General features: G+C 49.1%; 1 protein-coding gene across 7 annotated transcripts in view; it reads left to right on the forward strand.

Annotated features, from left to right (window-relative positions):
* The window catches only part of KDM2A (lysine demethylase 2A), a 104,960-nt gene extending 91,938 nt beyond the window's left edge, over positions 1 to 13,022 (forward strand). For all 7 annotated transcript variants that reach the window (XM_082478202.1, XM_082478205.1, XM_082478204.1 and 4 more), the window contains 8 exons: positions 936 to 1,205; positions 1,750 to 1,881; positions 3,462 to 3,551; positions 5,467 to 6,179; positions 8,076 to 8,239; positions 8,834 to 8,992; positions 9,573 to 9,788; positions 10,224 to 13,022. In XM_082478202.1, coding sequence (XP_082334328.1) covers positions 936 to 1,205; positions 1,750 to 1,881; positions 3,462 to 3,551; positions 5,467 to 6,179; positions 8,076 to 8,239; positions 8,834 to 8,992; positions 9,573 to 9,788; positions 10,224 to 10,405 — 1,926 coding nt within the window. In that variant the 3' untranslated portion in view covers positions 10,406 to 13,022. The remainder of the gene's footprint in view (positions 1 to 935; positions 1,206 to 1,749; positions 1,882 to 3,461; positions 3,552 to 5,466; positions 6,180 to 8,075; positions 8,240 to 8,833; positions 8,993 to 9,572; positions 9,789 to 10,223) is intronic.
* Positions 13,023 to 17,728: the final 4,706 nt, after the last annotated feature.

The following is a 17,728-nucleotide window of genomic DNA, read 5'->3' on the forward strand; positions in this document are numbered from 1 at the left end:
AGGTCAGTGATAGCATTCTGATCCTGGTCGTGAGTCCGGCAAATAAATTAGGCCCTTCTTTGGTTCCCCAGCTAAAACTTGCAGAGCCATCACATTCCAGGAACGTTTAGGCAGAATATAAAGGTGTGGAGCTAAAAGATGTCTTTGAAGAACCACTTCCTCCTTCCTAAGTAGTGTCATCCCACTTGGCTCATGCATGGCCACATGGGACTGCCTCAAAACAGCATTTCTGGCCCTGGCTGTTGAGTGTTCTGTGTCAGAAAAGTACTTAAGGCACAGTGGGAAATTAAAGAAGTGGAAGACATAGTCCTTGTTCTTGAAAAGATAACCAGCGGGGTAAAATACAAGTGCTAAAATTATAAACATATACCTTAGAGATTTATTCCACCCTTAACTATTATTGGAGTGTCTCCTGTGTACCAGGTTGTAAGCTTGGATTTGGAATAATAAAGAACAAGACTCGTCTCACCCTCAGGTAGTTTACTGTCTTCTTCAGGAATGTATTCTGAGTAGTAATATTCAGGATAAGGAAATATTAGAGTGCCCGTGGAATGACTTTGGTACATAGAAAGCTTCAGGGAAGGGCAGCTCAGCAGAGTGTGAGGGATGGGGCTGAAGTAGTCTGAAGGGATTGGCAAACTTTTTCCATAAAGATAATATGTAGGTAATAAATATAATAAATAAAGATAATTTTTTTAGGTTTTGCAGGCCATACAGTCTGTTGCAGCTTCTCAGTTCTGCCACTGTGCTTGAAATCACCCACGGACAAAACATAAACAAAGGAGCATGGTTTTGTTCCAATAAAATTTTATTTACAAAAACAGGCAGTGGGCGGTTTGCCCTCTGGCCATAGTTTGCCAAGCCGTGTAATGTTCTACCCCCTCCAGTCCTTAAAGCTACCTGATATGTTTGACCTCACTGCTTTCTCTTTCTAGCTTAAATTCCCGACCCGGCCAAAGGTGCGGGTTCCTACCATCCCCATCACAAAGCCTCACACTATGAAACCAGCTCCACGCTTAACACCTGTGAGGCCAGCTGCTGCCTCCCCCATAGTGTCAGGAGCCAGGCGGAGACGGGTGCGATGTCGAAAATGCAAAGCCTGTGTGCAAGGAGAGTGTGGTGTCTGCCACTACTGCAGGGACATGAAGAAGTTTGGGGGCCCTGGTCGCATGAAGCAGTCCTGTGTTCTCCGGCAGTGCTTGGCAGTGAGTGATCTGCTGGGTAAAGAATATGGGGGAGGGGGGGTGGTACCAGGGGACCGAAATACACATAGTGTAGACTTCAGAGTTGGGAAGACAAGGTTTTGCTCTCTTTATGGCTTTCTTCATTTTGTCCCTTTTTTCTCTGGGTTTAGAAGGAAGGTATCTAATATTTAAAATAATCTAATTTAATCTTTCAGCCTTAGCCAATTTTCAAATGAGGGACCAGCATTTGAAGGGCAAATCACTGCTGTCTGTCCCCTCTTTAAGTGGATTAGAAAGGAAGGACCTGAGAGGCCAAGGACAGGCCAACTGAAAATAAACTGATCTCTTTTGGTCTCTTGTCCTCAGCTAGTTGACGCTCCCCATTTTCTTCCTTAGCCTTTTTTCCTGCCAAAACCTCTCTTCTCACCACCCGGTCTCTGTGCTCTCCAAGTGTTTACTAGAGAATTACAGGAACCAAATCGTCCCATCTTCGGTTAAAGGGAAGCTGAAATGATAAGGATCTAAGCCTGCTCTTTTCTTGGTTTCTGTCTTTGTCCTCTTGTAGCCCAGACTGCCTCACTCAGTCACGTGTTCCCTCTGTGGAGAGGTGGATCAAAATGAGGAGACACAGGACTTTGAGAAGAAACTCATGGAATGCTGTGTCTGCAACGAGATTGTTCATCCTGGCTGCCTCCAGGTGAGGAGAGGCCTAAAGGGCCCATGAGGTCTCGGCTAATAGAATGTCTAAAGATACTGAGTGGAGCAGGGGAAAGTGGAACATCTGTCATGAGAGGCTGCCAGCATCCCTACTGTGGGCCACCAGCTGTGGGTCATGTAGTGGTCTGACATCTGCTCTTGATTTAGTGTCTGTATTCAATGTCAGGCCCTGTGCTAGACCCTGAGGATAAACCGGTACACAAAATAGTCCTGGTTCCTACCCTCATGGAGCTTACAGTCTGGCCTCTGGTGGGTATGTTTGGAGTCCCCAGGCCATCATGGAATAGCCTAGTCTGTTTTGGAATGCCTCATGCCTTTAAGCGCCTCTGTTACATACTTCATTGTATCTCTGGACATTAGTTCCTGAAAGATGGTGAGAGTAATACTGTCAGCTAACATTTAATATGTGTTCAGTCTGTATCAGGCTTGGTGCACACCTGGAGAGCTTTAAAAAAAAAAAAAATTAGGAACAGGAATTTCCTGACGGTCCAGTGGTTAGGACTCCGCACTTTCACTGCCGAGGGTCTGGGTTCAATCCCTCGTCAGGGAACTAACTAAGATCCTGCAAGCCGCACAGCACAGCCAAAAACAGTAGTTAGAAGGTTCAAAAAAAAAAAAAAAATAGGTTCAGACCTCAACCTCAGAGGTTGAGTCAACTCTTCTATCATGGACTCTGGGCCCAGGCATGTTCAGAAGCTCCCCGAGTGATTCTAATGTGCAGCCGGAGTGAAGAAGCACTCTTTTACATGCACTCCCTTGTTTAATCTTTAAGACAACGCTGTGAAGTTGGGTCTGACCTGTTTCTTCTTTAAGTTTTCTTTAAATCTAAAGTGCATTGGTGCTGGTACTTTCTTGGTCTTCCTGAAGGTGTCAACTATGTTATGACTGCCACCTGGCTGACAGTGATTATAAGACACTGTTAATTGTGAGAAGCAGCCCAATTTCAGAAGATTCCAATGTGAAAATATGCATCTTAGATTTGATAAAATAAGGTATTATCTTCATGATGATGGCAATGGTTAATACAAAGTGTTTACTACATGCCAGGCATTTTTCTAAACATTTTACATAGTATGTAATTCATTTAATCCTTACCACTACCCTATAAAATGGGTATTGTTATTTATCCTCACTGAACAGTTGAGTCACAGAGACCCCAAACCATGACTAAGTCATAACCATTATGCCCCACTGTCAAGATCACACTGGCACTGTTCCTGTGTGTCCAGTTCCTTTTACAAAGTGGCATGAGACCCTCAGGAGAATGTATATGTCAGGGGAGGAAGAGACCCCAGATTGACCCAGACTCTTCGGAATCTTCTCTTGGAGTCTAAACTTGATCAGGTAACCAAGAGTGAGGATGGCCAGTTTCCCACTGTCTGGGAGTGAGGCCAGATGGTTCTCTATCTTTCTCCCCTGTGGACCAGTGTGTTAAAGAGTGGGTAACTCTTCCCAACCATGTGGCTGTGTTATTGTTTGATAAAGGAAGCTTAAGAGACAGGTTGGGTTTTGTCTGTTTTTTAAATGAGACAGATTTTTAACATCGTTATCTGCCTACAGATGGATGGAGAGGGTTTGCTTAACGAGGAATTGCCAAATTGCTGGGAGTGTCCAAAGTGCTACCAGGAAGACAGCTCAGAGAAAACCCAGGTAAGGGAACTTTCTCCAAACTTGCACTGTGAGAAGGAAGGAAGCATCAAGCTCAGGATAACGTTTGCCTTTGCATCTTTATTTGCAAGATTATTTTTTATTCTGTTTTGTTTGCTATCTTTTTTTTTCCTTTGGTTAATTATATTTCTTTTGAATTTTAAATTTTGTTTTTTTGTATTATTGAATATTGTCCCCCTTGGGGGTCTGCAAATTTCTGAGGTTCTTTTACAGTTTGGGGCCCTTGAAAAAGAGGAGCCACAGCTGGGCTGTTTGAGGAGGGAAATGAGGTGAGCTTGGGCTGCTCATGAGGAATGAAACTTGAGGGGAGGCAGTGACCTGAGTCAGCTGGTAAATACGGTGGTATACTGGAGTTTCCAGTTAGGCAGGTTACATTTTTGTCATCTTCACCTTTGTGGCAGAAAGCCCTGCCCTCGTGCCCAATTGTGTCCTACAGAGGCCGTCCCTCCTCTGGAGGGGATCAGTGCCATGACCTTGGCCCCAGGCTACTACTGTTGCTGGTCCAGTGGTCACCAGTCATGTCAAAGGACCAAAAAGACACTGGTACTCCAGCCAGGAAGGCAAGACCTGTTAAGGGCACATACAGAGGAGGCCGTTGGCCTCGTGTCAGTCATCCATGCCCTGGTGGATGATTCCAGGTACCCTGCGCAGGAGTCGGGACACGTTTCCTTGTTTTCTTTCTATTTCTTCCCACTTAGGCACTGAGGTCATTGAATTTTCAGTCTAAATATCTTTGAGGGCAAGGATTTCTGGAGTTGACTAGTGCTAAAGTTCTCCTTATTCCAAGTTCTTATACTAGCAGCAAGTTCTTTTAGTAATAGCTTTTACATGTGTCTTCACTGGTGGTGGTGGTGGTGGTGGTGGGCGCTTGCTGTAGCAGATGGATTGGCAGAGACTGTGTTTAGTATTACCTTCTAATGCATTGTAAAAGCCAGCACCCAAAAGTTGGTCATTCTCTTCCAACCATAGTGATCTAAGAATATAAGGAGAAAAGGGAGCAGAATTCTTGCATAGGGACACAAAATGTCTCCTTAAGGAAAATCTGAACTACTGCTACGATACCTAGTGGAACACATTGGTTAGGCTTCATTGCAGCACAGCCAAGGTGGGCTCCAGGAAGGGACAAGTGACCGGTGAGCACAAGTGGCAGAGGGTGAGGTTGTGCTTTTTTTGTGAGATGTTGGCTTCACCAAACTTGAATTCCTCATTTTCATCCTGAGGAGATTCCTCTGGGAGCAGTGCAGTTTCTCGTTCTCGGCTTAATCTCTCACCTGTGGTTGGTCTCCCGGGACAGCGTGGGGCGCTGAGTGGAAGAAGCAGCCTGGTAGGGTCGAGCTTAGACCCTGGTAGAGCTAAAAGTCAGTAGTGTTTACTGCTATCACAATCAGCATCCTAGTTCACATATATATGTAGGCTGCTTTTCTTCCGACAGAAGCATCTCTTGGGTGTTTAAAATGGTCAGATGGCATAGGGGTAGAGTTGTGGCCTCTTTAAAGGATTTCTTTACCCAGGGAATTATAACCAAAAAATTGGGACAAGAGATGAATAGGGCAGGCTATGGAATCATGCAGCCCAAATTTGGATCCCACTCCTCTATACTTGGACACAGACCTTTCTGTCACAGGTAGATTTCCCAAGTGACCTATTTCGAGGGTTTTGCTCTGTAATCAGCTTTCTCCAGCACAGATGTGAGCTCAGTTGCTGATCCTGGCAGAGTCTAGATTGCAGACGGAGGAGATGACCACCGTGCAGCATGCAGAGGTCCCTTTCCCCATAGAAAAGCAGTGGCCTGCCTTCTCGCTAGGCTTCTGAGAGCAACAGTGAGGTTGACCCTGTAAGTGTAGAGGGTTTTGAAGAAATGAGGCACTGACGTGGCATTTGGGGGCCTGTTTTGCAGAAGCGGAAAATGGAAGAGAGCGACGAAGAAGCCGTGCAAGCCAAAGTTCTGCGGCCCCTGCGGAGCTGCGACGAGCCCCTCACGCCCCCACCTCACTCGCCCACCTCCATGCTGCAGCTCATCCACGACCCGGCCTCCCCCCGGGGCGTGGTGACTCGTTCATCCCCTGGGGCCGGCCCCAGCGACCACCACAGTGCCAGCCGCGATGAGCGCTTCAAACGGCGGCAGTTGCTGCGGCTGCAGGCCACAGAGCGCACCATGGTACGGGAAAAGGAGAACAATCCCAGCGGCAAAAAGGAGCTGTCTGAAGTTGAGAAAGCCAAGATCCGGGGATCGTACCTCACTGTCACGCTACAGAGGCCCACCAAAGAGCTCCACGGGACATCCATTGTGCCCAAGCTGCAGGCCATCACGGCCTCCTCTGCCAACCTTCGCCATTCCCCCCGTGTGCTAGTGCAGCACTGCCCAGCCCGAACCCCCCAGCGTGGGGATGAGGAGGGGCTGGGGGGAGAGGAGGAGGACGAGGAGGAGGAGGAGGAGGAAGATGACAGTGCAGAGGAGGGGGGTGCAGCCAGGCTGAATGGCCGGGGCAGTTGGGCTCAGGATGGAGACGAAAGCTGGATGCAGCGGGAGGTCTGGATGTCTGTCTTCCGCTACCTCAGCCGCAGAGAACTTTGTGAATGTATGCGAGTGTGCAAGACGTGGTATAAATGGTGAGCAGGGATACAGGGATCAGGAATAGGGGTACGGGAGTAGGTGGCAGGTTTCCATATGAGAACAGCATGTGTCTTGGCATCTGGAGGCTTGTCGGGTCCTAAAGGATTAAATCAACCCAGTCTGTCCCCCAGATGGTGGGTCCTGTTAAAGATGTGGCCAGTTGTGCCTGCAGGTGTCATCAGGGAAATTTGGCCCTTTGCCTCCTCTCCCTGCTACTTTCCCATCTCTCTTTACTGGACTTAAGAATGGATTTGTACATTTGGACCTGTGGGATGGATTTGTAGTTTGTGCTAAAACTTCAGAGTCATAATCCCCCTACCCCACAGTCAACTGAACTTGTTATGCATTTGCTGAGAGCCTGTGATACGCCAGTCACTCTCCTGGTGCTGGTGACACAGATGACTGCTGTTAAGCCCCTGCCTCAGTTATGTCTCCATCTAACGAGAGAGGTATACATGCTTTTAAAAAACTCTGAAGGTGCTCACAGGCTCACAATTTTCCATAGTTTTAATTCTCATCCTCTAAACCTGGATCGGAATTCCTTTCTCCAGCAAGCAGTTCAGTTTTGAAGCTTCCTGAGACTTAGTTGTCCTTCTTAATGAGACCTGCCATTTCTTCTCAAGTTAAACGTTAAGACAAGGGAGGGGGGGGATCCCTAGAGGTGATAAAGATTTCCACTGGGCATTGTTTTCCCTTAAGCTCCTGGACCCTAGGACATATCCTTTATATCTGGGTCAAATCCCATTGCAGTAGTTTTCAGAGTGTGATGCCTGGACCAGTGACATCACCTGGGACCTTGTTAGAAGTCAGGTTTTCAGGGCCCATGTCAGACCTACTGAATCAGAACCTCGGGGGCGGGGCCAGGCAATCTGTTTTTAATAAATTCTCCACCAGGGGATTCTGATACACGTTAAAGTTTGAGATCCCCTGCTCTATTGTAAGCAGCCTGTTTCTGCCATAGAAGTTTCATGTGCCATTGGTGAAGTTTTTTCAGTCTTTAAATAAAGACTCCATTCTTTGCAAACTTTTTATTTCCCAAATCTGAATTAATATGTGATCTACCCAAATTCTCCTAATATTTCTCTTCATAGGGCTAGTGGGCCTGCCTGGCTCTATTCCTCAGTTTCCAGGCCAAGCCACATAAGACTCGCATTATGTGCCGTCTCCTCTTCCCCTGCCAGCCAGACTCTGAGCCAGGCTGGGGAGCAGGAACTGTAAAATATGAAACAGAAGCCTGCATGTTGCAGTGCTATTTGTGGCCTATGGACTTGTAGATTGCAGTGGAAGGGCAGGCCTCTCCCTTTCAGTTCTGGTCTGGACTGGCTAGAAAATGTAAAGATAGCACTGAAACCCAAGGGTGGTAGAGGACTCTCCAGGCCTGATTTTAATAAAGAGCCTCTTTCGACCTGATACAGTAATGGCTCTTTGTGGAGCTCAAGGCAAAATGAACTGTGGATGTGCCACGTAGCGCCCTGCGTCTCAGGCAGCTGGGAGAGACTGTGATGAGGGAGAGAGTAGAGGGAAGCCTAGTAGCTTCCAGCAGTGAGAAGTCAAGAAATTTTTTAATGTTCCCTTATATATACTTTGATGGGAGCCATACCATTTTAATGCAAATGAGGGGTTATAGTATAATGTTTTATTGTGTGTCCCTAACAATTGTGCTGTGTTCTCAGCCCATCCAGAGTAAATCAGGGTGAACTGGTCAAGTAATCCCTATTCTCTGAGGCAAAAAAATGACAGGGCATGATCCTTGTATGCATGTAGAAGAATCTAGGGAAGGTGAGTCCTCCAGGTGCTCTGCTTTTCCCAGAAGCCTCCAGCAGCCTGTGGTGAAGTTCCTCTGACAAGGGACATCAGGTATCGACAGCTAGTTCTCTTTCCTTCTGTCACAGGTGCTGCGACAAGAGACTTTGGACAAAAATTGACTTGAGTAGGTGTAAGGCTATTGTACCCCAGGCTCTCAGTGGCATCATCAAGAGGCAGCCAGTTAGCCTCGACCTCAGTTGGACCAACATCTCCAAGAAACAACTGACGTGGCTCGTCAATAGGCTGCCAGGTGAGCAGCCCTGCGCCGTCCTTCCAAGGGTAGGCAGGGACAGCTGCGTTGTTGGCAGCGCTTCTTAGAATTGCTTTAGGGCAATTTAGGGCAGCAGTCTGTGCCATTGTTGCCTTTCTGCTTAGCAAGAGACGTAGCCTGGGCCACCTTAACTGCCAGTCCCCACGGTGCCACTCTGGACTGGCGGGCCAGTCACTGCGGTAGACGATGAAGGGAACGGGGTCAGGTGCTGCTGCCAGCCCTGCAGGCCTGCTCAGCGTAGCCACTGAAGAGGAAATGTGCGTAAGATGTTGCCTCAATCAGCCCCTTGTAAGGCCTTGTTCCCTTAAGCATTTTGAGGTCTTGGATAAGGAGGAAGTCACTCACACTTACATGACTCTGGTAGGAACTAAGCAATCCATTTTACCACCAGAGTTAGATGTAATTTAGGAAAGCATAGGAGTCTTTGAGCTGGATTACTAGAGTAAGATTAGGACATGGTCCCTCTCTCCATTAGACTGGGGATCTGTTTACCTTGGTCTGATCAGCTGGTAGTTGAGGCTTTGGATGGGCCGGTAGAGTGTATTATTGCGTGTCTGTTTCCTTCCATTGCAGGACTGAAAGACCTCCTCCTGGCAGGCTGCTCCTGGTCTGCAGTCTCTGCCCTCAGCACCTCCAGCTGCCCCCTTCTCAGGACCCTTGATCTTCGGTGGGCAGTAGGAATCAAGGACCCTCAAATTCGGGACTTGCTGACTCCACCGGCTGATAAACCAGGTATGCTCTGGGCCTGACTTCTCTGTGCTCCTCTTGGGGTAGTTTTGTCTTTCAGCTGAACTTCATTCCCAGAAGCTAAGGTTCTGATGCTGTTGAAGAGTAGAAAAATGCAAATTGAAAACAGAATGATGGACTGCGTACAAGTACAGGTTACCTGTTTATAGATAACTACCAACAAAGAAAGGAGTAAGTCCATTTTGTGGGTTAGTGGAGCTTGGGGCTTAGAGAGTATAAGCCCGAGGAAGTCCAGGAAGGCTTCACGGTTGAGGTGGAACATTGAAAGCTGTTTCCATGATAGTCTAGAAAAGTGCGGGAGTGTGGGAAGGAGAGGAGCATTCCACACATACCCCTTTGCTGTGTAAGTGAGGCACAGTCCAGCAGCTGGGAAGAAAGAAAACGTGTCTGGTTTCCTAGAAACGGCCCCCACGCACTGCTCACTCCCTGAAGGGAAGCGTGTGGGCAGTTCTGCTTATTAACCCCTGCAGGGGGGCCTGGCCAGCAAGTAGCTGAAGCTGCCTGCAGCTTTGGAGCTGGACTAGAGTTGAGAATTTTGATCTAGGCCCTTCTCTTGCCTGTGCAGGTCAGGACAATCGCAGCAAGCTCCGGAACATGACCGACTTCCGGCTGGCGGGCCTTGACATCACAGATGCCACGCTTCGCCTCATCATTCGCCACATGCCCCTCCTGTCTCGACTCGACCTCAGTCACTGCAGCCACCTGACAGATCAGTCCTCCAATCTACTCACCGCTGTTGGGTCTTCCACTCGCTACTCCCTCACAGAGCTCAACATGGCAGGTATGGCGCTGTGATGTTTTGTGACAAACTGCCCCCTGCCTCCCAGAAGCCCAGCCCTCCTTGGAGCTTGACCAGTAGAACAGAAAGAACATGGTCTGTTGACTAAACCATGATAATTTGTTTCCTGACATCTGGACAAGGACATGGAACTCTATCCCTTGTGTAGCTAGCTGATGGGAACTAAGGCCTCGAGCAGTTGTCAGGTGCCTAAGAGCACGGACACCACCCAGCTGTAGTTTGGTGAGCCTTGCAGCGCAGGGAGTGCGGTGGCAGGGGGCCTTCAGAGGCCGCCGTGCCGATGGCACTTCTGGTCTCTGAGCCAGGTAGTTATGGGAAAAAGGGGGCTTTTGTTTAGCATTTTGAGGGAAAGCTGGGAAATTGAGGCTCCTATGGCTGTGTGTACATAGCATGTCCTTGTGGTCACTTTCCCCACAGGTTGCAATAAATTGACAGACCAGACCCTGCTCTACCTACGGCGCATCGCCAACGTGACCTTGATCGACCTTCGAGGATGCAAGCAGATCACCCGAAAAGCCTGCGAGCACTTCATCTCAGACTTGTCCATCAACAGTCTCTACTGCCTGTCTGACGAGAAGCTGATACAGAAGATCAGCTAAGACACGCCCAGCCCAGACTGAACAGGAAACCGATCTTCCCCTGACTCCCCAGCCAGGAGAGCCTCTCTCTCCGACCCTGCACGGGCTCTGAGGCCAGTGTCACACTCCCTCTCTGCTCTCCTGTCCCTTGAGCCCTTCCCTTACAGGCGGGGCAGAGAGGGTGGTGGACACCAGGCTTACCTGCCTGTTTCTCTCCCTCCTAAGGAGAAGGGGGTAGCAAATTGATCTGAGGGGAAAGCACAGGCTGTGTGCTGTCACAGTGCCTGCTCGCTTGCTCACCCACTCGCTCACTCGCCTGCCTGGAGGCTGGGCTCTCAGTTTGGGGTGCCTGTGTAACCATCATCTGCACTGGGCCCTGGGGTCCTCCTCCCCATCCATGGTCCCCAGCAGTGCCTGGTTCTGAGCAAACTCCCAGGGAAGAAAGTGGCCCTGTCTCCGTGGCCAGGTTCTCCTTATGGTGTCCAGTGCGTGTCTCTCCTCCGTCACACTCTCCCGGCTTATGCAGGAGGGGCCAGCAGCCCCAGGAATGCCAGCCCCATGCAGATCACACTGGTGCTGTTGAGGTGTCTAAAACCTCTTGTTGTGTCTGTGCTCTCCCTCCTCTCCTCTCCTTTAGCTTGATCCTGTCCGATGCTCGTGGTAGTTCACATAATGAGGTTCCCCCAGCCCAGACTTGCCTGCTAGTTTCTGTGAAGTCCTTGTTGCACTTATTGGGGTTGAGGCTCTTCAGAGGAGCTGGAACTGTCTACCCCAGGGACACCCCCATTTTATTGCTTCCCAGGCAGATTCTGAGACAGGCACCATCTCCCCGTTCCCCTCCTTCTTCGGCCTGCCCTGCCCTGCCCTTTTCCACACTTACCTTATTCCCGCCTGAATAGGGCTTTCCCAGGATGCGTGTCCTCAGAGGGAGCAGCCTATCTCCCCCAGCTGGGGGGGATCAGAGAACTAGGCCAAGTCCCCACCTGCCTCCCAGCAGGCTCCGGGCCTCAGGTGTCCCGTAGCCACCAGAGCCCAGGCCTGTGTCTAGCCCCAGTGGCTCACTGATGTGGCACCTTTGGAGGGGTGGGAGGTCCTGCCTAGAAGCCAGTCACCTGCCCTCTGCCTGCAGCCATGGAAGGGGGTGTGCATGTGCCTCTGTGTGTGTGGCTGAGTGTATTAAGCGTGTGTGTGGAGGGAAGGAGGGGAGCGTGGTATCTCCCACTCCACCGCCCTGTGTCGAGCCCCATCAGCTGCCCCCTCTTACTTTGCATTGAACGGCCTGTCCAAAGATCCTCTCTCTAGGGCAGCAGAGAGCTTTTTGCACTTTAAAAAAAAAAAAAAAAATGGAAAGAAAGGTCGGAATTTCTTTTGGGTCAATATTTAAGTGTGTGAGGAGATGCTCAGTAGCAGCAGCGTGTGGCAAGAGCTTATAAATGATAGACGCGGATTTGCACTCTGCTCCCCATCTGTAAGGATAGCGATAGCACAACCTTGCCCCACCTTCTCGTCCTCCAGCCCATCCCTTCCTGGCCCCTTTCCTGCAGCCCAGTCTCAGGCTCTCCTCCTCCTGAAGCCCTCGGGGGGAGGGGAAGGAGCCCAGGCACCAGGGGTCTGAAGTGTGAGCCACCCCAAGGAGAGACGCCACATGCACCCTTGCCACTTCCAAAGCAATAGAGGCAGAGGAGCTCCTTCTTTGCCACCTAGCCCAGCTTTGACCCTGGCATTGACAGGCCTAAGAGAAAACTGGGTCTTGGGAGGGGGTGGCATTGTGTCTGTTTCTTCCAATCTGCTGATTCTCTTGGCTGCACCTTAAAAGCAGCAGTCTGCTCCCGTGACCCTCTGCCCCTTCCATTGGTCTCCAGGCCCCAGCCAACTGGGGCTGAAACTTTGAGGAAATGCCAGTGACTTATTCCAGAGTGCCTCAGTTAGGGGAACTTCTCTGTAAAGAACCCTGGGTATTGAGCAAAAACCTTATTAATATTATTGTTAATGACCTATAATTGGAAGCTTCCTGCCTTTTTTTGGTTGCTCCTGTGGAAAATACTGAAAAGATTACTTTGTTTTGTTTTCTTGTCTTTTTATAAAAGGGGAGGTGGAGAGACCCCTTCAGAGCAGGGATTGTGCCGGGAGAGTGCCTCTGACTTTGGGACATTTCATCTACAGAAATTTCCAAGCTGATGGTTTGTTTTGGGTTTTGGTTTCTATTTTTGTTGTTTTTGGTTTGGAAAAACAAGCATTTTTACCGCGCACGTAAATTGGTCAGCAGAAAAGGGAGCTCACGAGTGGCAGCCAATGGACCTGTGCCCTTGCTGGGTTTTCCTTTTCTCTGGGACTGTGAGGGGGAAAATGGTTTTTAGAGGTGAGGGTTGGTCCATGTGGAGGAAAGAAATGTCTGTCTTTGGGGACAGAGGAACCTGGGAGTTCTGCCGAATTTCCTGCAATCTGCTCTTAGACACGGCCTTGCCAGGAGAGCCTGCCTTCCTCAGACCGCGGGACCAGACACCCTGCCTCCATCTTTCCGAGCACCGGGGCGAAAGACCACAAGGAAAGGAAGAAAATTTATATATATATATAATATAAAATCACTTGGTGATTAAAAAATAACTGCTCCATAAATAAAACTCCTAAAGTCACTATGTTTAAAGGGTTTGGTTGTGTTTTTGTTTTCGGAGAAATATTGTAAATATATATTTTTTGTTGCTGATTTAGAGTCAATCTCCAATGTTGTGCTAAAAAATTAAATTAAATGTAAGCATTAAGGGGACAAGTCATGCTATCTCAGTTGACACATTGGGGTTATTTTGGGCCAGGGAAGGAGGGAAGCTAGTTGGACTTTTGTTTTCTAAACGTTCTCCACTATTGGTTTTAGAAAGAGCAAGGACATCTTTCCTCTGACATGTGGGAATGGGAGATATTTGTGTAATAAAATTTTTCAAAGACAAAAAATGAAATAGCCTCCAATGGGAAATATTTTGATTTGGTTTTTTTTTTTTTTTTAAATAAAAAGGTTTTAAAAGCAACAACAACAACAACAGCAACAACACCTTTTCTGCCTTGGTGTGTGTGTGTGCGCCCATGTGAAAGAGGAAGAGTCAGAAGGTCCTGCAGGCTCTCGCCTCCCACTCCCCCCCTCCCCCCACCCCAGGCCCGCACTTCCTGCTTCATCCCTGAGTTAGCAGCAGAACTGCTATGTGCCTCTACTACTTGTCTTGCCTTCTTTTTTTGAATGTCAAAAAGCAGCACTTGCTTATGGAAACACCAAAACATTTTACTTCATGAAGGGGAACTTCTTAATAGATGTGAAAATTTAAGTATGAGGTTACTGGACCCCCACCCCTTCCCCACAAAGCAGTGCTTGGAGTGGCCCTACAGAGTCCTCAAGGAGAGCTGGGAAGGACGCCTGTGATGCTCTCCTGAGAGTGGGCCTGGGGGTTTGTAATCTTGCCATCCTGGACAGCCATTAGCCAAGGCCAACCTCCAACCACTACAGCTGTAGAACAGGCCTCTCGAGGACAATGCTGTTCGCGGTCACCGCACAAGGTGTGTGCCAGACAGGCTCCATTCGGCATTTGTCCCACAGTGTCTTGCTTCTTATTGAGTACAGGCTTCCAGCCTTTAGACGACTGTCCGACGTGCTGCCCTCAGCCCTGACTGCACCATCTCAGGAGAGCTGAAATCCCACCCGGGAGGTCCTGAGGAGGCTCTCATCACTACCTTCAGGGCATCTGGGGATCCCTGCCCATCCGACTCACCAAGCTGTTAAGGACCATCTCCAATTCTGCTGCACGTTCTGGAAAAGCACGGAGTCCTGGACGGTGAGCTGGTTCCCAGGCCACTTCCTGAGGTTGGATGTGGATGTGGCCATGTTCCATGTTGCAGGGGGAAGGCAGAGTGTCAATTCTGCCATCTAAATATCACAAGAGCCCCATCTTCCACCTCTCGATGACCTCATGCCTACCACCCTAGGTGAAGCCAGCATTGTCCAGAACCTTGACCCCAGCAGGAGCCCTGAGGCTTCCCAGCCTCTAGGCCAGCCCCCTGTCCTCCATGTTGGCAGCCAGAACATTTCTCTTAGATTTGACTACTTCTCTATTTAAAACCCATTAGTGTGTTTGTCTCAGGATGAAGTCCAAGCTTCCTCAGTCACCATTTGCCCCTCCTACTCCCCTCCACCCTCATAGCTAACTTCAGTTCCACCATCTCTGGGCCTTTGCTGTTCCCTCTGTTGGTACACCTTCCGTAGTTTACACGTTACTTCCTCTGGGAAGCCATCTCCCCCCCTGCTCAAGACGGGATCATATGCTGCCATAGCACCCTACTGGTTTTTAGGACTCCTTTAAAATCAGTCACCCCAGCTAGCTGGGAAGCTCCACCAGGACAGGGGTCAGACTGTCGCTCACCATGTCATCCCCCACAGCTGGCGCAGAGCTTGGCACATAATAGATGCCCAAGCAACAGTGTTGAGTGTTCCCAGTAGCTTGGATACCCAGAGGCCTGTGCCTCCGCAGTACAGCCAGTTTGTTGCCATGTTCTCCAAATTCACTACCTCATACGTCTTTCCCCTCCTTTCTTGTGTTAATGCTACCAGCTGTTTATTTTTTTTGGCCTGTTTCCAATCTAACCTGTATTCAGCTATGAATTAATCTTCCTAAAGCACGCACAAAAATCTTCAGTCTTCATGTGTAACACTCCAGAGTCACGTGTAAACTCATCCTGCCACTGGCATCTGTAAAATGAGAAGCACCAGGTTGGTGGTAGGTGCTCCTAAGAGGCCTCAAACTGGACACCTCTGTAGTCACCAGGCTTGCTGTGTTCAGGGTGTGTCACCCTCACAACTATGAAAATCTATCCTTCCTTCAAAACACCTCTTCCTCCAGAAGCCCTTCCTGCTTCCCCACCAACCAGAAGGGATTAACCTGGACATACTGTACCTTTCACAGGCAACAACACAGTAAAAACAGCTGGCATCTACTGAGCCTTACTATGTGTTGACCACTGTTCTAAGCACCTACATGAAGTAACTCCTAATCCTCGCGGCAACTCTACTTTTTTTTTTTAAGGATAGTTGATTTACAATGTTGTGTTAGTTTCTGGTGTACAGCAAAGTGATTCAGTTATACATGTATATATACATATTCTTTTTCATATTGCTTTCCATTATGGTTTATTACAAGATATTGAATATAGTTCCCCGTACTATACAGTAGGACGTGTTGTTTATTTTATATATAGTAGTTTCTGTCTGCTAACCAAGCTCCTAATTTATCCCTCCCCCACCCCCTTTCCCCTTTGATAACCATAAGTTTCTTTTCTATGTGAGTCTGTTTCTGTTTCATAAATAAGTTCATGTCATATTTTATTTATTTATTTATTTATTTATTTTGGCTGTGCTGCGTGGCTTGTGGGGTCTTAGTTCACTGACCAGGGATTGAACCCGGGGCCATGGCAATGAAAGCACTGAGTCTTAACCACTGGACCACCAGGGAAGTCCCTTGTGTTATATTTTAGATACCACATATAAGTGATATCATATAGTATTTGTCTTTCTCTTTCTGACTTAATTCACTTAGTATGATAATCTCTAGGTCCATCCATGTTGCTGCAAGTGGCATTATTTCATTCTTTCTTATGGCTGAGTAATATTCCATCGTGTATGTATGTACCACATCTTCTTTACCCATTCCTCTGTCGATGGACATTTAGGTTGCTTCCATGTCTTGGCTACTGTAAATACATAGCAGTCTATTATTATCTTCATTTTAAAGATGAGAAACTGAGTTATAGACATGTGCCTAAAGTGTCTTTGCTAGTAAAACCTGGAGACTGGCTGCAGAGTTGGTCCTATCCGCCCTGCTCCCTAGCCTCTGTGTACAAGCAATGGCATTTCACGCCCATACCCCACCTGGGGAAGGGGGTGGTGGGCAGGTGCCTTCATTCTATAAAGCCAAGGCTCAGAGAGGTAGAGTGAAGGGTCAGTGGCAGGGCTGGGACGTACGTGAATTCTGGGCCTGGGACTCTGGAGCTTGAGCCTTTACCCCAGCTCCCTCGTGCCTGCTGAGCAACCAGGCTGGGTGTTTGTCCACACCCCCTCCCATGGCACTTTTTTTTTTTTCCATTTATTTATTTTTGGCTGTGTTGGGTCTTCGTTGCTGCGCGCGGGCCCTCTCCAGTTGCGGTGAGCGGGGGCTACTCTTTGTTGAGGTGCACGTGCTTCTCATTGCAGTGGCTTCTCTTGTTGCGGAGCACGGGCTCTAGGCGCACAGGCTTCAGTAGCTGTGGCACGTGGGTTCAGTAGTTGTGGCTCACAGGCTCTAGAGCACAGGCTCAGTAGTTGCGGCGCACGGGCTTAGTTGCTCCGTGGCATGTGGGATCTTCCTGGACCAGGGCTTGAACCCGTGTCCCCTGCATTGGCAGGCGGATTCTTAACCACTGCGCCACCAGGGAAGCCCTCCCATGGCACTTTTAACTTCTTAAGGGTGGGGCTAGACTTAGCTAGCTCTGCTTACCCCCTTCATCTGCCCCGGGAGTGGAGGGATAAGGAAATTTACTGAGCATAATGAAAAGCGGATTTATAGGAGAGGGAAGCAGGACCAATTTCATGGGTGAGTGACCCACGCAGTCACACGGGGCCCTGCCCTCAGATGGACCCCACACTTAGTTTAATGCACTGTTGTCACCATCTTGAAATTCTTAATTTTTGAGCAAGAGGACATGCATTTTATTTGCAGTGGACCCCACAAATGATGTAGCTAGACCTGGGGAGAGGGCCAATACCAGCTCCCCCCACCCTACCAGGCCACCTCTGTGCTAAGTGCCATTTGGGTGGCCAGCAGCAGAGCAGGCCTGGCACTTGCTGGCTGGGGAGACTCGCCCTACCACCACCTTTCCAGGTGCCAGGCCGGAAAGGAAACCTCAGCGCTAACACCCATGTACGGGCAGGAAACAGTGAGAGCAGACACCCAACGTCGGAGAGGACCTGTTTTGCCCTCAGCCTGGCGCTTCTGCCTCCCCACCCGCCCCACTCCAGAGAGCTACAAGGGGGGCAGGAAGTCCAGCTGCTATGCCCCCAGACTGTGCCATGACAGTGCTAGGATGGCAAGACAGAGGGAGAGAAGCAGAAAGAGACCCAGACCCAGAGAGAAACACCCTGAAAGACCCAGAAAAGGAAAGGCAGAGAAAGAGGTAGAGAAAGGAGGAGGGGAGAAGAGAAATGAGAGAAAAGAGACCATGGAGGACGCTGAGAGAGAGGCACAAGTGAGGCCCAAGTTACTCAGGACAGTGGCCACTCAGCAAGCCATCTCCCTCGGCTCAACACTGCACACACATCATCTCCGTTTATCCTCA

Source organism: Balaenoptera physalus (genome assembly GCF_965194825.1).
Source record: "Balaenoptera physalus genome assembly, chromosome: 10".
Classification (NCBI taxonomy): Eukaryota; Metazoa; Chordata; class Mammalia; order Artiodactyla; family Balaenopteridae; genus Balaenoptera; species Balaenoptera physalus.